The following is a 20,361-nucleotide window of genomic DNA, read 5'->3' as shown; positions in this document are numbered from 1 at the left end:
AACACAGTAAGGGAGTTAGAACTGGCAGCTCATATGTGTAATGCTATTAAACACACCCTTATCTTTGTCACTGATGAGGTTTTGGATTTGCACTATGGTTAAATTCTTATGAAATCACGTTTCTAAATCAATGATAGAAGGACTATGTACATAATGTAAATGAAAGCAATTAACATACTATATTTGAAATCCAGCAGAATTGCATAATCCTTTGAGCAAAATGGCTATTTTACTCAATTATGTTTCTGGATATGGAAACAATCTTATTTGCTATTTTGCACCTCACTACCATTTATGTGGCCAAGAACTTTGTCTATATCTGGTAATAAGCTGTGTAAAATGTAACATCCAATAGTGCTTTCTAGATATTTTACAGTAAAGAATGTTTTTGGGCTAAACCTATTTCAACCTACCAGCAAAGAATGACAGGAACTCGAGGTCAAATACAGCTGACTAATGGTCAACAGTTCAATGGTGTCTGTCAGCTTTGGGGATTTGACCCATCTTGGAATTTTGTACATAATCAACTCAATGAGGAAGCCTGAGGCGTGACCTCCTGTTCTGCTGCAGGACACTCTTTAGCACAGCGAAGGATCACTGATGTGTTGAGGAGAGGGCCTGTCTGTGTTTCACCACTAACCCTTGGTGTTGTGCCAATGGCTGGTGTCACAAACTATGTATTATTTGATTTTAAAGAAATAGTAATTGTTATTAGTATTCTCAAATGTATTTAAAGAAATTTATTTTTAATTATTTTGTGAATTTAAAAATAGTTTAAAATCCCTCACCAGTGATGAGAAAGTACTCTGTCATCAAGGCCTAGGGAGAACAAGGTGTGAGGTCTATTCAACACTTACAGCTGAGGGTGTATGATCAGTAAGGTAATCTCATGCTCCCCTCCACATTTGGTAAAAGTAAATTTACATGGGCAAGCTGGCATGACCTCTGAGTAACAGGCCAGATCCAGTCCCATATGTTACCAGGAAAGGAGTCTGAAAAGGCATGGTGTTTCCATAGAGAAACAAAGACCTACATTTACAATTAACCAGTAGTCAATGCAAGAACAACCTGAATTTACATCATTGCTCTGTTGTGCAGATTGAGGATTGGGCTAAACATAGCTCCAGAAATAAATAATTTTCCATAATGTTTAAGATGCATAGTATACCTGAACTTGACTACAGTATTCTAAACGGTGGCTTCATCCAAATATTATCTAGCTTTGATGCTGGTTGTGGACAATAATCAACTTAAATTGTTGGTAACTGAATGGAACCATACCTGTAAAACTTTGGGACTGTTATTTGGAACAATGGCCAAAAATGCTTCTGTTCACAACTAGCATATTTTATTGATTCTTTGTTAATATTATTACTGGCTTGACAGAGATACTCTCACTGCTTAAATTGCTAAGTCTGCACAAGTTTTCCAGAGTACTTGAACAATTAAACCTTGAAGGGGACTACATTTTGGTCACTTAGTACTGAAACTTAGATTGTGAAAGTTTGCAATTGCACTGAATGAGGGGGCCAACTTTCAAATTTGGATAAAAGTACAGATACTGTCTTTTCTTTAGAACACAAATTCTGGGGGAACAGCAAAATAAAATTATTTGTCACATGATGGTATTTAATATTCTTCTTTCTTACCCAAAGCAGAGTTAAATATGTATGTATCAGTTTGCAGTTTACTGAACAAATCTCAATCCCACACAGTGTCCTAAATTCAAATTCAAGGATGATGGAGTCAATCAGATTCAGGATTATATGTAATGTTCACAGAGTTTGTAAATTGTAAGCTTTTTAAACCTGATAATGATCTGATAAAATAATGGTAGAAAATAGATTAACATCATTTAAGATAGATTCAGATAACTCAATATGAAAGGAGAAATGGAATTCAACAGCATATACATATTTTATTCTTGAATTAATTTAATTACATATAGAGTGTTTTAATTTTTTAAAGTTTAAAATGTTTTGGTGTGACAGCTATGTCTAACGTTTTTATTTTAAAAGATTCTGTATATTTTATTTTCAATTATACATTTAATTTATCTAGAAACGATCCATATCAAACAATGGGGAGATCCAGCGTTAAGGAGGTGTATGATGAAAGAACATCAAGTGGTGTGAAGGAACAGAGGCATCTTGAAGGTTCATAAAGGTACCAGGACAAGTCAATAAGGCACATGGGATACTTTCCTTTATCAGCTGAGACAGCAGGTACTAAAGCAGGAAGTTTATATTAGAATTATATATCATGACAACTTGAGTACAGTTTTTTGATGATCACATTGCAGGAGATAAGCAAGTAATTCAGGTAGCTCTTTATCTACCCAGCCAAATTGCCTCCACCTGTTTCATAAAATTTTCATCATTCTATGAATTATGCACTAAGTGCCCTTTGCAGCTTCTGATACATGTCTTAGAAAAACTTTCTGCTATAATTTCGTCTTGGAATGAACAATCTCAGTTGTATCACAAGTTCTTGCTTGTGCCAACATTTTTTTGTATTAAAGAGATTATATTTTCACTGTGAGTTCTCACGGGAAAGGTGATAGAAAGAGTAAACTTCTTCAAGCATTATCAGTCTGGAAGGAACAGTTGTGGGAGACCAGCCATGATACTGTTTAAGTACTTTCACCAAGGTTGAGATGAACAGAAGAAAATATTGGCTGATAATGACAGCTTCACAATTCTGGTTCTGTTCAAAGCACAAAACATACTTTCCTTCCATTTCTTTTCTTTAATTTTTTTTAATTTAAATTGCGCAGGGGCCATGCTAATCTTCTCTGTATCGTTCCAATTTTAGTATATGTGCTGCTGAAGCGAGCACCCTTCCATTTCCTTAAATCTTTGGTACACAACAGGTAAACCTGAACCCACTGATAAACTTGGAATTGACACATGCAGTGATGGGTCAGTGTGGCAAGTTTGCTCAGCACTGATTTCTGGACAGAAATATTTAAAAAAACAATGCGTTGTAGACAAAACCATTGGATAATTCCATTTCTGAACTTCAAAAAAGCTTTAAAAAATATCAGCATTCTTGCATTGTATTACCTTGCAGTGACAATCACCTTTGCAAGCTGTGTTTTTTTCTGAAAAAATAAACCTTATCAATGTACTTGCTTACATTTAAATGACCTTTATGATGCTGCAGAAAGAAAGAAATCTGAAGTAGTAAAGATAATTCCTAATGCCAGTGCAGTTTACTTCAAACTCTTTGTCCAAACCTTTCACTGCATTAACCATTAAACACTGGCCTAATTTTGAGTCATCCTCACTTAGTTACCCCAGGGCCAAGTAATTTGCCTTATCTAGAACGAATTTCCACCAAGGTGGAATTAATCAAAGCTGGTCGACCAGATATGACTTCATAAGTCAGAGTGGGATGATTTCCAAGTTCTCGAATAATATGTGGGGAATACTCTTTGAAATATACCAAAAATAAAACAAACATTAAACTGGCACGCTATGAGGGATTTCTTCCACCCCCAGGCCACAGTGGCTGGATTCAACTCAGGTGAAGGAATCCTATGGACTAGTTTCAAGTCAGTGCCTGATTTCTGATCGTCTCTACATATAGCACACACAAAGTGCTGGCAAAGGAGATCTTCAGTCCAAATATGCCAAAGTTTAAAAGTACTCATTTATAATTGTTGATTCAAGCTTGATCCATCAAGTTGTTGGGGCATTTCACATTTGCAATTTATTTCCTACACCACTCTTAAAAGGTCCAACTTCAAATAGCAAGTTCTGATAATGGAAGAAAGATTCAGGAAAGTAAAAAACCCTCTTCTTTGACCATCTTCTTTCCTAGACAGACTGTCCAAATATCCAGTTCAGCTCTCCTTCAAGAACGAGGTTCCATTGAGTTGAATCAAAAGCTGAATAATAATTAGGAGATGATTGATTTCCCCAAAAAAGGGAAAATTACCTCAGGTTGAACTCTCACTCTCATCTGCAGTATCCGCACCATTCTTCATCAACAATGCCTCTGAGCTCTTCTATCTTACCCTAGCTATATTTTCTCCCTACCCCACCTAACCACAATCCCTTATCAAACTTCTTAGCAGAGTTTCGGATAACTTAAGCAAATGCCTCAATCTGAGGGTGATTTTCAATGTTGCAGGAAACCAAAGCATTCAAAGGAAACCTACAGGAAGAATGTGCCACTGGATTGAACCAAAGGTGACTGAAAACATGAGGCAACTCAATTAGCTACATCACAATGCCAACTTTGATTTGAAATAATCTGGGATGAGTTCAAAAGGACCACATTCCTGTTCTTTTAATGGTAGGTTGATCCGTGTAAGGCCACTCTCCCTGATGCATCCCCTTCAATAAAAATCCATAGTGACGCCCACAGGTTGTCATTGTAACAAATGGTCAACTTTTCATTTATTCCACTTAGTCTTCCCCCCCCCCCCCCCCAAATGACAAGATAAAAAGCCTCTAAATTAGATGCCACCACATCTAATTTTTTCTGTCCCATATCTGTGTTCCAAAGTCTGGGTTCTCTGGCTAATCTTTTCATCAAGTGGTACCTTAGCAAACTATGGGGAAAGAAGACCATCTAAGGACCTTTGATTTCAACACATATTGAAAATTAAGCTATAAACTGGAAGTTCACTAAAATGTTACATGTCCAGATGACCCCAAAACCTAGCAGCAAAAAATATGCACCAATACAAAGGGTTACTTAAACAAAAGTTGCTTTTATCTTTGAACATGAAAACAGAATCAAACTTTAACTTATCTCTATTGACTTACTTAACCTACTTAATCCCCCCCCCCCTCATTCTAAGCGCAGGTGTGTTTAATGTGTGTGTAAGTTTAGAAAAGTTATTTGGTTCACAGTCCAATCTCACTGGTTGCAGGCAATTCTTGTACTGTGCACAGAAGTTAGCATTAATAAAATTCACCAGACTTTGGTGCTTAACAGATAAATGGTTACCACTCAGGAGGGTTCTTGTTGGTTTTTGGAGAGAGAGTTTTCTTGTTCCAGGACAGCCACTCCAGTGTCTGGCTGATGAAATTTTCCCCTTTTCAGGGTTCTCCAGATGATAACCTCTTTCTTTCAGGTCACCACAGAGTTCCTTTCTGTTTTACCTATTTCAAGGGAAACACCAGACAGCCCGTCCTCTCCTTTGACCAGGCAGTCTTCCAAAGCTTGCCAGCTTGTCCCTCTGGAATCAAAGTCTGTGTCTCTTCTCTCTCTCACTCCCTCCCACTCTGACAGCAAATATGTTCTGCCTCTGCCTGCAAAGATCACATGTTCTTCCAGACAGCAAACTGTTTTTCATACAAAGCTGCCAGGCACGTTGCTACATTGTTGCCTTTTGCAAATAGCACTCCATCATAAGTCTCCTGCAAAAGATCCTGCAAAAATTTTGTGTTTTATAGTGTTTGTGTGTGACCTGCTCGAACAAACCTCCCAATTTATCTCCCAAACACCTCTATATACTCTGTCACAACATATAATGGTAAAATTCCCAGACTTCAGACAAGCTTCTTCAGTTTTATAGGTAGGAGTCAGTAAGGTGTTAAAATAACATCTTCTTTTGGAAAATGAACCTTACTTTGGAAAAGTTGCACAATCTTTTATAAATAAAGAGAATTGAATTGCCATTGGAACAGGAGGGAAAGTTTAGTAATCAAGGAACAAGTTTAGCAAGTTTTCTTTTCAAATTGGAAACAATGTCTGCAATCAAAGTTGATTTGCGGACATGAAAGAACAGGTTTCAAAAAAATAAATGAAAAGGTTCACTGCCACCTCCAAAGGCACTAAGTATATTTGGATGAAATGACTGATCAAATCTTCTCAAAAGTGAAATTATTTCCACTGGGCATCTACTGAGGAGGAATTCATTGGAAATGGAAAAGAAACAATAGAAATCAAAACACAGCATTTGGAAAAATATAACTGATGGAAAAATAAAAGACAAATGTGGCCCTGATGGAGCAATCAGAGTGGAAATGAAATAGTCCTGATCACAACTTTGGTGGGAGGTCTTCGGTAAAAAATCCTGTTTCATGGTGTTCATTTCCAGAGGATGAATTATATTTACCTACAGAGCCAAGGACGAAAACCTCAAAATAAAATGTCTAAAACAAAAATCGATTTCTGTTTGGGGTTGTTTACCTAATTCAATGATTGTAAAGAATTAATTCCAGTTGGGTTCGAATCATTACCTAATGAACATATAGTTACACAGAGCTGTTGCTCAAGGGACACTAATTAGAATTGTTGTTGACTCCAGAGTTATCTTCTCAATTATTTTCACTCATTGTTATTTCCACTGCACTTTAACCACAAGTTTCTATTTCAATTTTTTTTCACCAGACAGAACAAAGAATCCGGTCTAATAGTCACTTAAAGAAATAAGTTCCGTACATGGCGGAGTATAGGACGATCCTTTAAAAAGTTACCTCAAAATCAAGGGCCACCTTATACATCCAAACCTTGACAGTGGAGTCTCAATACCACTCCATATTCTATCCCCAACCTGCCGGCACTGACTCAAGTGTTCCAGTCAGGCTCCAGGCTACCACCTTCCTTGTGCTGACAACCCAGCTCACATCCATGCCAATAGTGATAGCAAAAAGAAAGGAAACTAAGTTGTGGACGTGACAGTTACAAAAACCGTGTGCACCATTTCCGGCTCATCTCCATTCTGGGAGCCACTCGATTTCACAGCATCGGGAAAAAACATAAAAGTTCACTGCATAAACCAATGAGATCCACGAATAAGCCCAATTTTGCACGTCCTCTTAGCTAACAACAAAGCCTCAGCACTCCCTCATGGGGTCCATCCGCCCAGTCCAACTGCAGTTGGCTCTGTACAAGCTTTAAACAGCCTATTAAAGGAGTCAACAGTGGTTTTTTTTAGAATATTATTTTAATTTTAATTATTAAAACCTTTAGGGTAATTTGGTATTAAAATATTGTGACAGCATCACTCCACTTGTCAGTGGTAACTTCCAGACTTGAGGTGGGGGGGGAGGGGGGGGTCATCTTATACAGTGGGTTTAGCTCAAAACCTACATTTTAGATGGAAATCCTGGGGTCCTTCTATACACAAGTCATCCTATATGTTGACATAAATGGTATTTAAAAGTGCTATTGATGTACAACTAAAAATATAAATGAGGGACAGGCTTCCCTTTCCTTGCATGACTCACCTCTTCACCAGGTTCCCCCTTTAGACCCTGGGCAGTCACAGCAAACACAGCATGCAGAAGTAAAGGAGAGACATAAATAGAGGATTAGTATTAGACCAATTAAAAACTTATCAGCATCTCTCTAAAGTAACCTATTTAAAGATGTCAGCAGCCAAAATCTGTGTCTATGCATCAAGCAACAAGCAACAAGCAAGTAGCACAGCAAGAGATTACAGCCTTTAATAATCTTCAACTCTGAACAGAGGGAAATAACTTTTTGTTAGCAAAGGAAAGATATTATAAAACATTTCCAGCAGTGAAAAAGAAAAATCATTCTGAGGAAATTAATATGGAGTTGTGGCTTTTCAAATCCTCAGTGATTCTTGCAGTTACATGCTGTCCCTGCCAAGGATGAAGGAGCAGGAACACTAGATTTTTGTATTATGTCGAATTGGACCTTTGAATGGTTCGGTTAGGAGATAAGACACCAGGGATTAACCTAACGTCTTATGATATCTATGTCCATTTAAAACATTTGGTAGGCTTTCACATAATCAGTGTCCACAGAGTGCAATAAGCAACCATCAGAATGGACAAGTGTTGGTTGCCACTGATATTAAGTGTAAGCTACAGAGTATGGCTGTGGCATGTCTGACTTCCTGCATCAAAAATACCACAATCATCTCATAAAAGTAGAAGTCATTATCTTTGCAAAGAGGAAATGAGATTACCAGTTAGCGCAACACTGTTACAGGGCCAGGGGCCAGGGTTCAAATTGGGCGCCATTGTAAGGAGTTTGCACATTCTCCTCGTGTCTGCGTGAGTTTCCTCCAGGTGCTCCAGTTTCCTCCCATACTTCAAAATGTACTGGGGTTTTAGGTTAATTTGGTGGGATTGAGCGCATGGGGTCATGGGCTGAAAGGGCCTTTTACCATGCTGTATGTCTAAATTTGAATTTAAAAATTTAAATGCAATTGCCCAGATACGTGATTGCAGCAGATTCCAGGGCCCCCTCCCACTTGGTGCACAATGTTCCATATTTTTGCAAAGATGGAAGTATAATGCACATGGGATAATGAGAAGGATTAATGTCTTGCATTATCAAATTACCCATCTTCAAAATGCACAGGGATGACAGGTTAATTGGGATATTTGGGTGGCATGGACTTGTGGGTTGGAAGGACCTGTTACCGTGCTGTATAACTCTACGTCTATGTCTATATCTGTGGGATAATGAGAGAAATGCAAATTTACAAAGTCAAATTTATGATCAGAACCAGCTGGTAAGTATTCTCTATTGTCCATAGAGAAGATTGCCTAACATCAATCTAACTCAATGTTACAGATTAGGGCAGAAACAAAATCGAATTACAGAAAATAAGCTTGCTGCATGCCGACAGACCAAACTCCAAAGTCTGTTGATCAGTTTGTATTGAAATGTCTTGATACTCTTCATATGAAAAGAATTATTTTGTGGTGTACGTTATCTGGGAAACACTAGCTATTCAACATACTTAAGGTCTAGCCTGGAGTAAATGACAGGATTAATGACCTGCTAATTTTTATTTTAGTTGTGCTGGTTACTGGAGGGGACTTGACCAGAATGAGGCAAGTTCCCTACTCCACTCAAATCTTTAATATCTATCAAAGCAGATACATTTGAATGGTGTATTATCCAAGATGAAAGAAATAAATTTTTAAATTTAGACATACAACACGGTTACAGGTCCTTCCAGCCCATGAGGCTGTGCACCCAATTGACCTACAACCAGGGGTGCAGTGCTAAATTAATAGGTGCTGGAGCTCACCAAAAATGGCAACAAGGAGCTGCCAGAGGCGCCCCATGAGGTGCCTGGAGTGGCCCATGAGGTGACAAGAGTGGCCCCATGAGGTGCGGCACTCCAGTGAGCTGCAGTAGCACTACAATCCCTGCATGTTTATGGTTATTTTGAATAAAGAATTTCTTCTGACAGTAGTTCAATGAAGTATTGGCCTTTAATTTTCCAAGTTCTGAAGTGGAATGAAACTAGGACCTTCTATCTCACAGATGATTATGCTAAAGGCAAGGTAACTCTAACTGCAATAACCAAGAAATGTGACACATTAGGATAAATTAATACACTGCAGTAGTGTCCTCAATTCAAGTTAGAGATTTTTTTTCTTGATTATTCAGGGTGTAATCTCACCACACAAAGTTGTGAATGTTCATCTTTCAAATAATTTTTCAACTCATATTTTGTGAGGTTTCAGACATTTAATTATAACAAGGATGTGGTTAGAAAAATAAAATACCATATTAAAAAATGTCATTACCATGGATCTGCAGATGGGACCCCTTTAATGGATGTCTAATAAAATATCTAAATCATTTCAAGCAAATAAAGAATTGATAGAGCAACTCAGCAGGCCAGACGGTCCCCTATGAGTAGAAGGGGTCAGTAAGCATTTCACATCTAGAAGGTGTGAGAGGTGGACATTTGTTTGCTCAAGATTTCTGCTTCTCACCCTTCATGTCCTATAGGGCCCTCTCTCAGCTCCTTTCCCCCATTATATTCTGTACAAAATATCACTCTTTTCCCTGTAGTCCTGATAAAGGGTCCAGACTCAAAGTATGACCTTAAGACTCTTACCCTTTTTACACTGAAAAGCCCCGTTGTTGTATACACAAGTCTCTGTATGCAGGCTTGCTTGTTCACATAGAACAGAAGAAAAGCTGGGTCAGTGAGTCATTTTACACAGCAAGCCAGTTTCCCAGAGCAAAAGAGGCGGGATGTGTAGTACAGCCCCACTCTGCCTCTGACACTACCTACCTTGGCAGATAAAAGCAGGGTAAGTTCAGACCCACCCTCAATCCACCTTTGACGTGCTCACAAAGGTAGATGAAGCATTCCAAAGGCAGATAATACCTGGCTTGAATCCTCTGAGTAAAAGGGGTATCTGACTGACCATTTCTACCAGATGATGGTGTTTAACCATCTCCCTAACAATTCTTCATTTGCTGAAGATTCCAGCATCTGTAGGTTTTGTGTTTCTCTGCTATTTATCTCTCTATGTTATTAATACTATCTATTAAATAATTTCCATTATGAACAGTGGAAGTGAAATGCCCTGGAATCTATGAACTAACAAACTTCTCTGCCCTATTTTCATTTGTTTCATTAGGTGTGGTAGTTTCCTCCCATATCCCAACAATGTTTTGGTTCCTGGTTTGATTGGCTACTGTAAATTACCCCAGAGTAGGTGGGTGTTAGGAAGCTCTAGGCCACACATGTCAAACTCTGGCCCGCGGGCCAAATTTGGCCCGCGATATAATTATATTTGGCCCACAAGATCATTTCAAAAATGTATTAGAGGTGGCCCGCCCTGCAGCGAGAGCCGATGCTGTTTTTTGGTAATGTCACCCCCACCATCCTCCCCCTTCATTGCACATCCTTCCCCATTGTAACACGAGAAATTGTAATGAGAAATCTGTCGATGTCATCAGCCGGCAAGCCAGTTGGAAGGCTCCCCGCACAACCAGTCACTTCTCCCACCTGTCGAGCGGTGCGGCAGATTGGCGAGTGCCTGTGATTTCCTGTCGGCGCAACGGGCATGGCAGGCTGCGCACGGCCCCCGGGCAGCACGAGCCCCACGCGACTGGCACCGGACGGCCCTTCCACAGCGCGAGCGCACTTCTCCCGGTTGCTACGGCCTTCAGCGCTTGCACCCGGGCAGACCCCAGGGACGGCTAGTTCGGCCCTGCACGTGAAGAGAGAGATGGTGGCTGTCCGCAAAGGCTGATCGGCAGCGCGCTGGGCCTGAGTGGGTGGGTAAGCAGGGGTAGGCAGAGGGTGTAGGTGAGGAGTAATGGGCAGGGTAAGTTATGGTGGTGCGAGGGGCAGTTAGTGGGAGAGATGAGTAGAAGGAGGGGTGGATAGGGAAGAGGTAAAAGGGGAGGGGCAGGGCGAGTAGGGGAGAGGTGATTAGAGGGTGAGAGACGGGTAGAGGGAGGAACAGGTTGAGGGGAGAGGCAGTAGAGGGGCGTGTATAGGATGGGGTGGATAGAGGCAGAGCAAGTGGAGTGAGGGGTGAGTAGAGGTTGGGTAAAGGACTGGTTAGGTAGAGGGATGATGGGTCGAGGGTGAATAGAGGCCTAGAGCCTGAGGAGTGAGCAGGAAATGCTGAGTCCTGATGCAGGCCAAAATGGACACAGCCTGTGAATGCTGACTACATCTCCACAGGGACCAAATATGTTTCCCTCAGGTCAAGCAAAGGGTGAACTTGAGCTACCTACTCCTGACCTGTAACATTATCCTCCTAAAGTTATATCCTAAAGTTTAACATTACATATGTTGAAAGAAGAGAAAACATGCAGATGTTGTTGAAAATTTTCAATAAATATTTAGTTTGGCCCTCGACTTAGTCCAAGTTTTTAATTTTGGCCCTCCGTGAATTTGAGTTTGACACCCCTGCTCTAGCCCAACACACATAGACTGCACAAATACAAGTGTGGGGATGGGATGGTTATGGTTGCTCTAAGAGCCAGCACAGGGCTCAATAGGCTGAATACCCTCCTTTTATGTTATGAGAAAGATGAAAAAAAAATCTTAAAACTTGCATTGTAGATGTCCATGGAGAAGTTGTAAACTGGATTCAAAATTGTCTGTGTGGTAGAAAATGAGAGTGGTAGTGGATGGTTGGTTCTCAGACTGGAGGCATGTGACTAGTGGTGTTGCTCATGGATCTGTGTTTGGACCATTGTTGTTTATTGTCTATATCAATGATCTGGATGTTAATGTGGTAAACTGGATAAGCACATTTGCTGATGACACAAAGATAGGAGGTGTTGTGGACAACGAGGAAGATTTTCAAAGCTTGTAGAGGGATCTGAACCAAATGCGAGAATGGGCCAAAAAATGGCAGATGGAGTTTAATGCAGACAAATGTGAGGTGTTACATTTTGGAAGGGCACAGCAAATGGTGGGCCACTGAGAAGTGCAGAGGAGCAAAGAGATCTAGGAATACAGAAACATAATTCCCTGAAGATGGTGTCGCATGTGGATAGGGTTGTAAAGAAAGTTTTTGGCATCTTTGCCTTTATAAATCAAAGTATTGAGTATAGGAGTTGGGATGTTATGTTAACGTTGTTTAAGACATTGGTGAGGCCAAATTTGGAATATTGGGTGCAGTTCTGGTCACCTAACTACCAGAAGGATATCAATAAGATTGAATGAGTGCAGAGAAGATTTACTAGTATGATGCCGGGTCTTCAGGAGTTGAGTTACAGGGAAAGATTAAACAGGTTTATTCCTTGGAGCAAATAAGAATGAGGGGAGATTTGATAGAGATTTACAAGATTATGAGAGGTATAGACAGAGTGGATGCGAGTAGGCTTTTTCCACTTAGATTAGGGGAGATAAATACAAGAGGTTATAGTTTTAAGCTGAAAGGGGAACATTAGGGGAAAGTCCTTCACTCAGAAAGTGGTGGGAGTGTGGAATGAGCTGCCATCTGATGTGGTGAATGCGGACTCACTCTTAATTTTTAAGAATAAAATGAATAAATACATTGATGGGAGAGGTCAGGAGGGTTGTGGAATGGAAATACGTCACTGGGACTAGAGGAATGACGGTCAGCACAGACTAGAAGGGCTGAATAGCCTGTTTCTGTGCTGTAGCATTCTATGTTACCTGTCCTAAACTTTCTTAATGTGAAGTCTGTCTGATAGCGTCCCTGTGAAGTGTTTTGGGACATTTAATTATGTTAAAAGTTATTGAAACTGATGTTTAAGAGATAGCAGTTGCCTATAAGCTCTGTCTGAATGGATCAAATGGTTTCCTTTATTCTTAATGACCTTAGGTGTTATGGGATTTATTTATCCTCAGTGGAGTAATTTTCCACTCCACTGTCTCTGACTATTTTTTAAACTTTAATGAACCCAAAATGCTACTGACCTCCATTATTATTCTGCATACTGCGTAACGGAGTGATCAGTTTGGGGTCTAAAATCTCTTACTGTGGATTGATGTGAAATGCCTACCACATTAAAGGTGCTCCAGGCTGTTGCAGTGGGCACATGAAAATCCAAACCTTTCTTTTTCTGCTCTGACTATAGAATTTGTGAAAACTTCTCATAATCTGTTAAATTCAAAATTGCTCACAACTTTGTACTTTCCTGCCGATGATAAATAAAGACACGGCCAAAGAATACAACCCAATGCAAAAGAAATTTGATTCTAGTCATGCTCTTATAAAGCACATTTATCACATTATAAATTGGCGAGTGCTCGAAAATCAGCATTATCAATTTGGACAATGCTAGATTCATGCAATAAACTAACCCATCTCATTTGTTCTACTGAGCTTAAAAAGAAGCTGAAGGATTCTTGTGGTTTCCAGTAAATAATATGGGCAAAGAGTTCGAATTGCCCTGTGAGACAGGTCTTAGAAATGAGATTAGGTAAAAGGCCTGGTTATCTCCCACAGGTTTCAGTGCCCACAGTTTCCCCCTAACAAATGCCAGAGAGTCCCAAGCAATATGTAACATCTTGGTTACTCAACTATATGATTGCCTCCCTAACCTAAGTATAAGAAATTAAAATCCATTATGAATGGTCATGCAAAATTGCCTACTAAAGGGCCATTTATCTCCTTTAATATCTCTTGAAATAAATGCCCAACATTTGTGCACCACCTAGCAAGAGCTATACAATTCCAGCAACACACATGGCGAGTTTACCTTCAAACTATCTGAATCCCCTTTTTTTAAAATTCATTCACTGGGTGAATGAAATTACTGACAAGGCCCAAAATTTCATGTGTGAAGGAAATTTGATCTCAAAAATGTCACACTTCTGATTACAGCTTTGCTTTTTGACTTGAAAGTCTGGATGGGCAGTTATTCTTCAACAGGCTGTTCATTTTTGTTAGTCATGTTTTCTAAAGTATTGCATGATAACATGCTTTATTACTGAGGTAATATAAACACTGTCTTATTTGTTTCTGTCTGTTGGAGGTAGGATCCTTTCACAATAAACTGAGTGCAGTTATGGAATTAATTACACAGAAAAACAAAACTGACTAAGTGTTGATAATTACAGGAAGCTCAGCTGTGAGCACATCCTTGTACCGAGAAAGTGGCCCAAAGCCTGAAAAACTTAAGAACTTTCAAATGCATTTTTCCAAAAAAAGTACTGAATACAAAGTTGTTTGATCTCTTGCAAGAATGCCTGGAACAATGTTTGTCCATACGCTGGGATCCAGTGGTGGCTGCCTTACCTTAAAGACTTAGTTGATTCCCCCTGGAATTTCCCCATTTTTAAGAGCTGGAGAAATAACCATCAGCAATAACAATTAACAGTCCTTCAGCCCACACACAGTTGAGATTGTATCTTTTAAAAGGAGTTGGAGTGAATTTGGTTATTTCTATTAAATGGCAATACTGGGTCATAAATGTGCTTTAGGAACTTCGATATTCTTTAGCATTTTTACTTACATTTTAAACCATATTAAAATACAGACTAGAAGCAGGTTAGTCCAAAGCATTTCCACATCTGCGAGCCAATGCTTTAAGAGGCTGTTCAGTATTAGAAAGTATGAACAGTGATTCTGTTTATTTTCGTGACTTTTCTGTGATAGGTTCTGAGTTATGACTGACGTAAAAAATTGTCACCTACATATGAGTTTAAAAATGAATAGTGTAAATCATATTGTGCTTTTTATATTCTGTATACAGTCATAAGTCGCTTAACGTCCATGATACGTTATGTGAAATAGGACATTATGCGATTTGGACATTGTGGCAACACCATATTATATACAGCAAATCTATATGGGATACTGTAGAGTATCTGTATTGACTAAATAGCCAAAATATTGTACACATACAGTACTGTATTTCAGCATGAGATATACATATTGTGTTCGCTACATCCAGTTACGACTGCTATGTCCCTTTTTCCAATTGGAATTTCTGAACTCTATTATAATTTTATGGGACCATTGATGTTCATACGGTCAGACGTTGCCCGAATGGACGTTATGTGGTGCATGACTGTATTAACAAAGTTCCTGGTAAATGAGGCTCATAATATTGTGTGTCTCCAGTTTTGTTGTTGATGCATTTAAATAGTTTCTTAATGGGGAAGAAATGTTCACCAAATAGCCCATTGCTTTAAAAGCAGGAAGAAATAGCATATTTTAAAATAAAATGCATCAGAACTCCAAGGCATCACAGCAAGAATATCTCATAAACTCAGCAAAAACCTGATCCAACAAAGAACTTAATCCAGTCAATGTTACATTCATCTTAAAATGTATGTACACTGCAATTCACAGCATTGGCTCAAATGCTCCATTAGCAAGATGTAAAATGGAGCTAAAGCAAAGTGCAAAATGCTCTCGAGGAAGGTGCAGTTAAGTGTGGCACTGCCAAATAAATAGTTTAAGGCTGCATTATCCTGGGATCTGAAATTGAAATAGAATTAAATGTCCTGTAAAATGTCACTTCAACAAAAGTCTTCTATCTTGATAAACCAGATGTTGTTCTGACCTTTTACAAATGTTTATGCTAAGGCTCCCCTGGGAGAGCAAGACACTTCCAAAAATGGAGTCTTTTTTGTTGCAGTCATGCTCAAGTTTATGCTAGTCAAAATGTAAAATATTACAATACATTTCCAGTGCCCAGGAAAGGTGGAGAGTGGTAAAAGGAGAGGCAAGGGGAAGGATATTGCAGCATTAAATAATTTTTTTTGACATTTCATTTACAAACAGTTGAAATGATCATTCATTGTGCCTTTAGTGCAAGATAAGCATCAGTTCTATGCAACCACATGGCTAAAATTAGATGCAATAAGCAAACTTACCCTTCTCCCTGGCAGGCCCATGGATCCTTTGTTTCCCTAATAATCAATGTACAGTCAGAACTGAAAAGAAAGAGTTTTTTTTTGCAATTTCACCCAAAAAGCTGCTCAGCCACACATGACAACATCCAGCATAGACGTGTGCCCCGAAATCAGAGCAAGCGTTTTAGAATGTAATGCTCGATCACAAAAGCATGAAGGTTCCCATTAGATGCTACTATTTAGTGCTTTACACACCAAACTACCAGACTGCTAGGCCAAGAGTTAAACCTTTAGGAAAGAACCCATATCACAAGAGAAAGCTAGTAATAAGACGATTGTATGCTAACACTAAACCATCAGTTAAAAATGACTCTGTCCACATATGTAGCAAGAGCCAAGATAATATTTCAGGAGAGCAGTGTTTGCAAAACAGTTCATGAAGATGATATGGATTTTTCATATCTGAGAAACCAATCCATTCTGAAATGAAATGATTAATCTGAAATAGTCTTTTATTCTTTTTGCTTTGAATTAATTAACAGGATTAACTGGGAGTGGAATAGTGGACAGAAATGAGCAAAAGGCAAGCTTCAGAGTATAGCATGGGATAGACAAGGACTGTTAAAGCAAGTGCAAACATGGAGTTTGGATCAGACAGGAGAGGGGTGCAGTTTAAGGCTAATTACCGGAAAGCCATCTCTTCCTGGAGCTCCCTGAAAAGGACAAAATCAGCAGAAAAAGGAGAGAAATGAACATATTATATAAAATAGCATAACATGCCAAAGGGATAAAGCTGACCTTATTAATTTTTAACCTATAAAAAGTGTGAAATTTAAAAGTGCACTGGTGCAAAGGATAGAGTTTCCATCCCACTGGTTAAAGGAGTAACAACAAATAAAAATTCTGCAGTAACAAAGGCAACATTTATGACAATATTGCAAAGATTTAACAGAAACATGTTAATATCTACAAAATCCAGTGCACTATACAGAAGCTCAGACACAGACACCACAAGGTTTTGACCCAACCTGTTCTCTTGGGCACTGCTAGCTTTTCGTGTACTTACAGCAGGTCCTGTGAACACAAGAAAAGAGGGACACACAGGTTATTCTTCTGTGGTATTCAGCATAGAATTAATTCAAATTTCATCATCCATTTAATTCTCTGATCCAGTAACAATCTGTGAATAAAGGCGCATTACATTTTTGATGGATGTTTATGATCAAAATTCATTGGTATCTATTTCTTTTATATACAATTGGACATGAAAATTAATTTTCAGTTTCTTTTTAAGTGTTTACATCATCCCCTGTTAAAGTTCTACCTATCAGCAAAATTAAAACAAGTACTTTCTGTCACAATTCACTTGAACATAATGTCTTATCTGTTTAATAATCACTCAATATTTGAATTGGAGTAAAAAATTGTGGCTTTCAACTTGAGTGACTAAAGTTCACCAAATACATCAAGCTGAAAATAATTATAATTTTAAAAAAAATCTAATTTAGACATTGAGCACAGTAACAGGACATTTCGGCCCACGGGTCCACGGTGTCCAATTTACACCCCATTAACCTCCACCCCCAGTATGCTTTTTGAACGGTGGGAGTAAACCGGAGCTCCTGGAGGAATCCCACATAGACACGGGGAGAACGTGCAGACTCTTTACAGATACAGATAGCGTGGGATTTAAATTTGGGTCCGGTCTTGATAGCTGGTGCTGTATTGCGTCAACCATGCCGCTTTGAACAATATGTGACTTGAAAGGTCCCCCTTATATTATCTTTGTCTATCAAATTTAAATATTTATTTATGTAAACCATTGGCACCAATTGCATTGCCTGTGCACTTCTAACTGCTGCTATTAAACCCAGGGGCTGCTTGTCCTTGAATGGTGGGGAGATTACTATTACTCTCCCTGCATTCCAGCATCCCAGTCATTTTCTTCATCACTGCTCCCCATTCTCTATTTGACCTCACTGTATCAGCACTGAACCACATCCAGGTGAAAGAGTTGAGGGTCAAAAAAGGTTAGCAGGGACATGGTGGCCAGACGTGGTACGACTCAATGACTTTCCCATGGGTCAGGGCGCATGTGCCATTGCTGCTATCTGCCCAGCGGGTGGCAGTGTCTGTGAAACACGCAGATCAGGTTGAAATGATCCTCCCTCGAAGTAAATGAGAATGAAGATTCCTTGAAAGCAATGAGGATGCAATTTGGTACACCAAATACAGGGGAGATCACATTTTGAATGAAGAGGAAAGAACAGAGTGTTTGGATGAAATTGATCTCAATTTTATAGAAAACTCATGTCCTTCTCACAAACTTCTGCAAATGCTCCAGCCTGATGTCCAATCAACTGTGGACACTTGACACATCCGCCCTTCCTATCTCTCCAGTGAGAATGGCTCATTAACCCCAAAAGTGCCCAATATGAATATAATTTTGTAGAGATCCAAGCATCTGGCTCAGACTAATTTCTTTCAGGATCTCACATAATTTTGAGAAGGGAAATATGCAGTGTTAGTATTTCATTTTCTCATATTATTAAAAAAAATCCCTCTGACCCTTAAATGTTCATCTGTATTCATGCTCTGATCATTTGTAGGATGATCATGGAAAGCAGCATAATCTGTACTACTAGCACCACCAGTTCATCTTTATTTGCCACAAGGCCCACACCACCAGGTTCAGGATCAACTGCTACCCCTCCACCATCAGACTCCTCAATAACAAAATCACTTACTTTTGCACTTTATTGATTTTTTTACTCTGTGTTGCATGGTCAGTTTGTTTACATTTCTTTATTTGTTTACATGTCTATATTTAGTCAATTTTTTGCACTGTAGTAAGTGGTAATTCTGCCTCACCTGCAAGAAAAAGAATCTCAGGGTTCTATGTGATGTCATGTCTGTACTCTGACAATAAATCCGAAAACTGAATCTGAATTGGAAACCTCTTGCATGCAGATCTTTCTTGACAACATATTTCATGTAGTGAAACATGAAAGTCTGCAGATGCTGTGATTGTAGTAAAAACACAGAAATGTTGGAGGAACTCGGCAGGTCTTGCAGCATCCATAGGACATGGATATATTACCAGCATTTCAGGTTTGAGCCCTTCATCAACATATAAGCAAAGTACAGGAAGGTGTCAAAATAAAGATTAAAGAATAGCAGAGTGAGGAGTTCAGACTAGCAAAAGATGTTAATTGGAAATGATAAGAGGAGAGGTGAGAATTGATTTTGGCTCTGTGAAAAGAGACAGAGGAAGGGACAAAGGGAGGAAGAGAGAAAGAGAGAGAGAGAGAGAGAGAGAGAGAAACAATGAGCTAGCGGAAAGGGGACAGGAAGAAAAAAGGTGGGGTGGTTTAACAGAAACAGGAGAAGTAGGTGTTAATGCCATCTAGATAGAGGGTGCCCAGACTAAATTTGAGGTGTTGCAGGTGGTTTCAGTCTGGCAGTGGATGAAACCATGGACATGTCAGAAAGGGAATAGGATGAGGAAATGAAATGGGTGGCCACTGGGATATTCACGGTATTGTGGCTGATCAAGCTGGTTAACAAAGTGATCTCCCAGTCTGTGTGCAGTCTGTCCAATATAGAAGAGACCACAATGGGGGCACCGGATGCAATAGATGACCCTGCAGATTCACAAGTGAAATGTGGCTTCACTTGGAAGGGGTGTTTGGGGCTCCAAATTGTGACGAGGGGGGAGGTGTACGTGCAAGTGATGCATCTCCAGCGATCTTGAGCTTTGCAAAAAAACATACTATTATCTCTGCTGTCACTAAATTATTAATATATTACTTTGAAATATAAAGGAGCCTTAACATGTCCTTTCTTTATATTTATGTTCCCCAATCTTTATCCAGTCTATAGAGATCAGAAATGGAAGAGAAAGCACGGAAACCAGCTGTGAGTCCCTGAACATACAGCAAAGAAATGAACATTTCAGTCTAGTGAGTTAAAAAAAATCATTCAGTTGAATAAATATAGCTGAGAAACATTCCCAAAGTGAGCATTTCTCTGTGCAGCCCATCACCCAAAGTAAAACCTGCAGACCCAGGACTTGGCTGCCTTCAGAGAGAGTTGGTTTCAACATCTTCATCCTCAGCATTTTATAGAACTGAGCCAGACTGGGAACAAATTGGAAACATTCCTTCCTATCAGCTCCTATTTTCCCCAAATGAAATACTTTTGGAAAGAGTATCAAGGCAGAAAGGTAAGAACGAATACAATGCCGATTTTTTTTGTAAAGAAATGAAGTGATATTTATTCTTAAAGACTTCAATAACTTATTTGGTTGTTTTCCATTAATGCATGAAATATAATCTTCAAGAGCTTAACTAAAATCCATTGAAGCATTT

At 39.2% G+C, this 20,361-nt stretch overlaps 1 protein-coding gene and 1 pseudogene across 1 annotated transcript in view; both read right to left on the bottom strand.

The window, feature by feature from the left end:
- col13a1 (collagen, type XIII, alpha 1) overlaps positions 1–17,061 on the bottom strand; it is a 137,718-nt gene extending 120,657 nt beyond the window's left edge. Inside the window, exons 1-4 of the mRNA XM_069885600.1 lie at positions 17,058–17,061; positions 16,678–16,704; positions 16,013–16,048; positions 7,191–7,217 (exon numbers count right to left, since the gene is read on the bottom strand). Coding sequence (XP_069741701.1) covers positions 7,191–7,217; positions 16,013–16,033 — 48 coding nt within the window. The 5' untranslated portion in view covers positions 16,034–16,048; positions 16,678–16,704; positions 17,058–17,061. The remainder of the gene's footprint in view (positions 1–7,190; positions 7,218–16,012; positions 16,049–16,677; positions 16,705–17,057) is intronic.
- Positions 2,721–2,838, bottom strand: LOC138737820 (U6 spliceosomal RNA; annotated as a pseudogene).
- Positions 17,062–20,361: the final 3,300 nt, after the last annotated feature.

This window comes from Narcine bancroftii, chromosome 6 (genome assembly GCF_036971445.1).
Source record: "Narcine bancroftii isolate sNarBan1 chromosome 6, sNarBan1.hap1, whole genome shotgun sequence".
NCBI classification, from domain to species: domain Eukaryota; kingdom Metazoa; phylum Chordata; class Chondrichthyes; order Torpediniformes; family Narcinidae; genus Narcine; species Narcine bancroftii.
The sequence above is the reverse complement of the archived record's forward strand: the minus strand, read 5'-3'. Positions and strand labels throughout refer to the sequence as shown.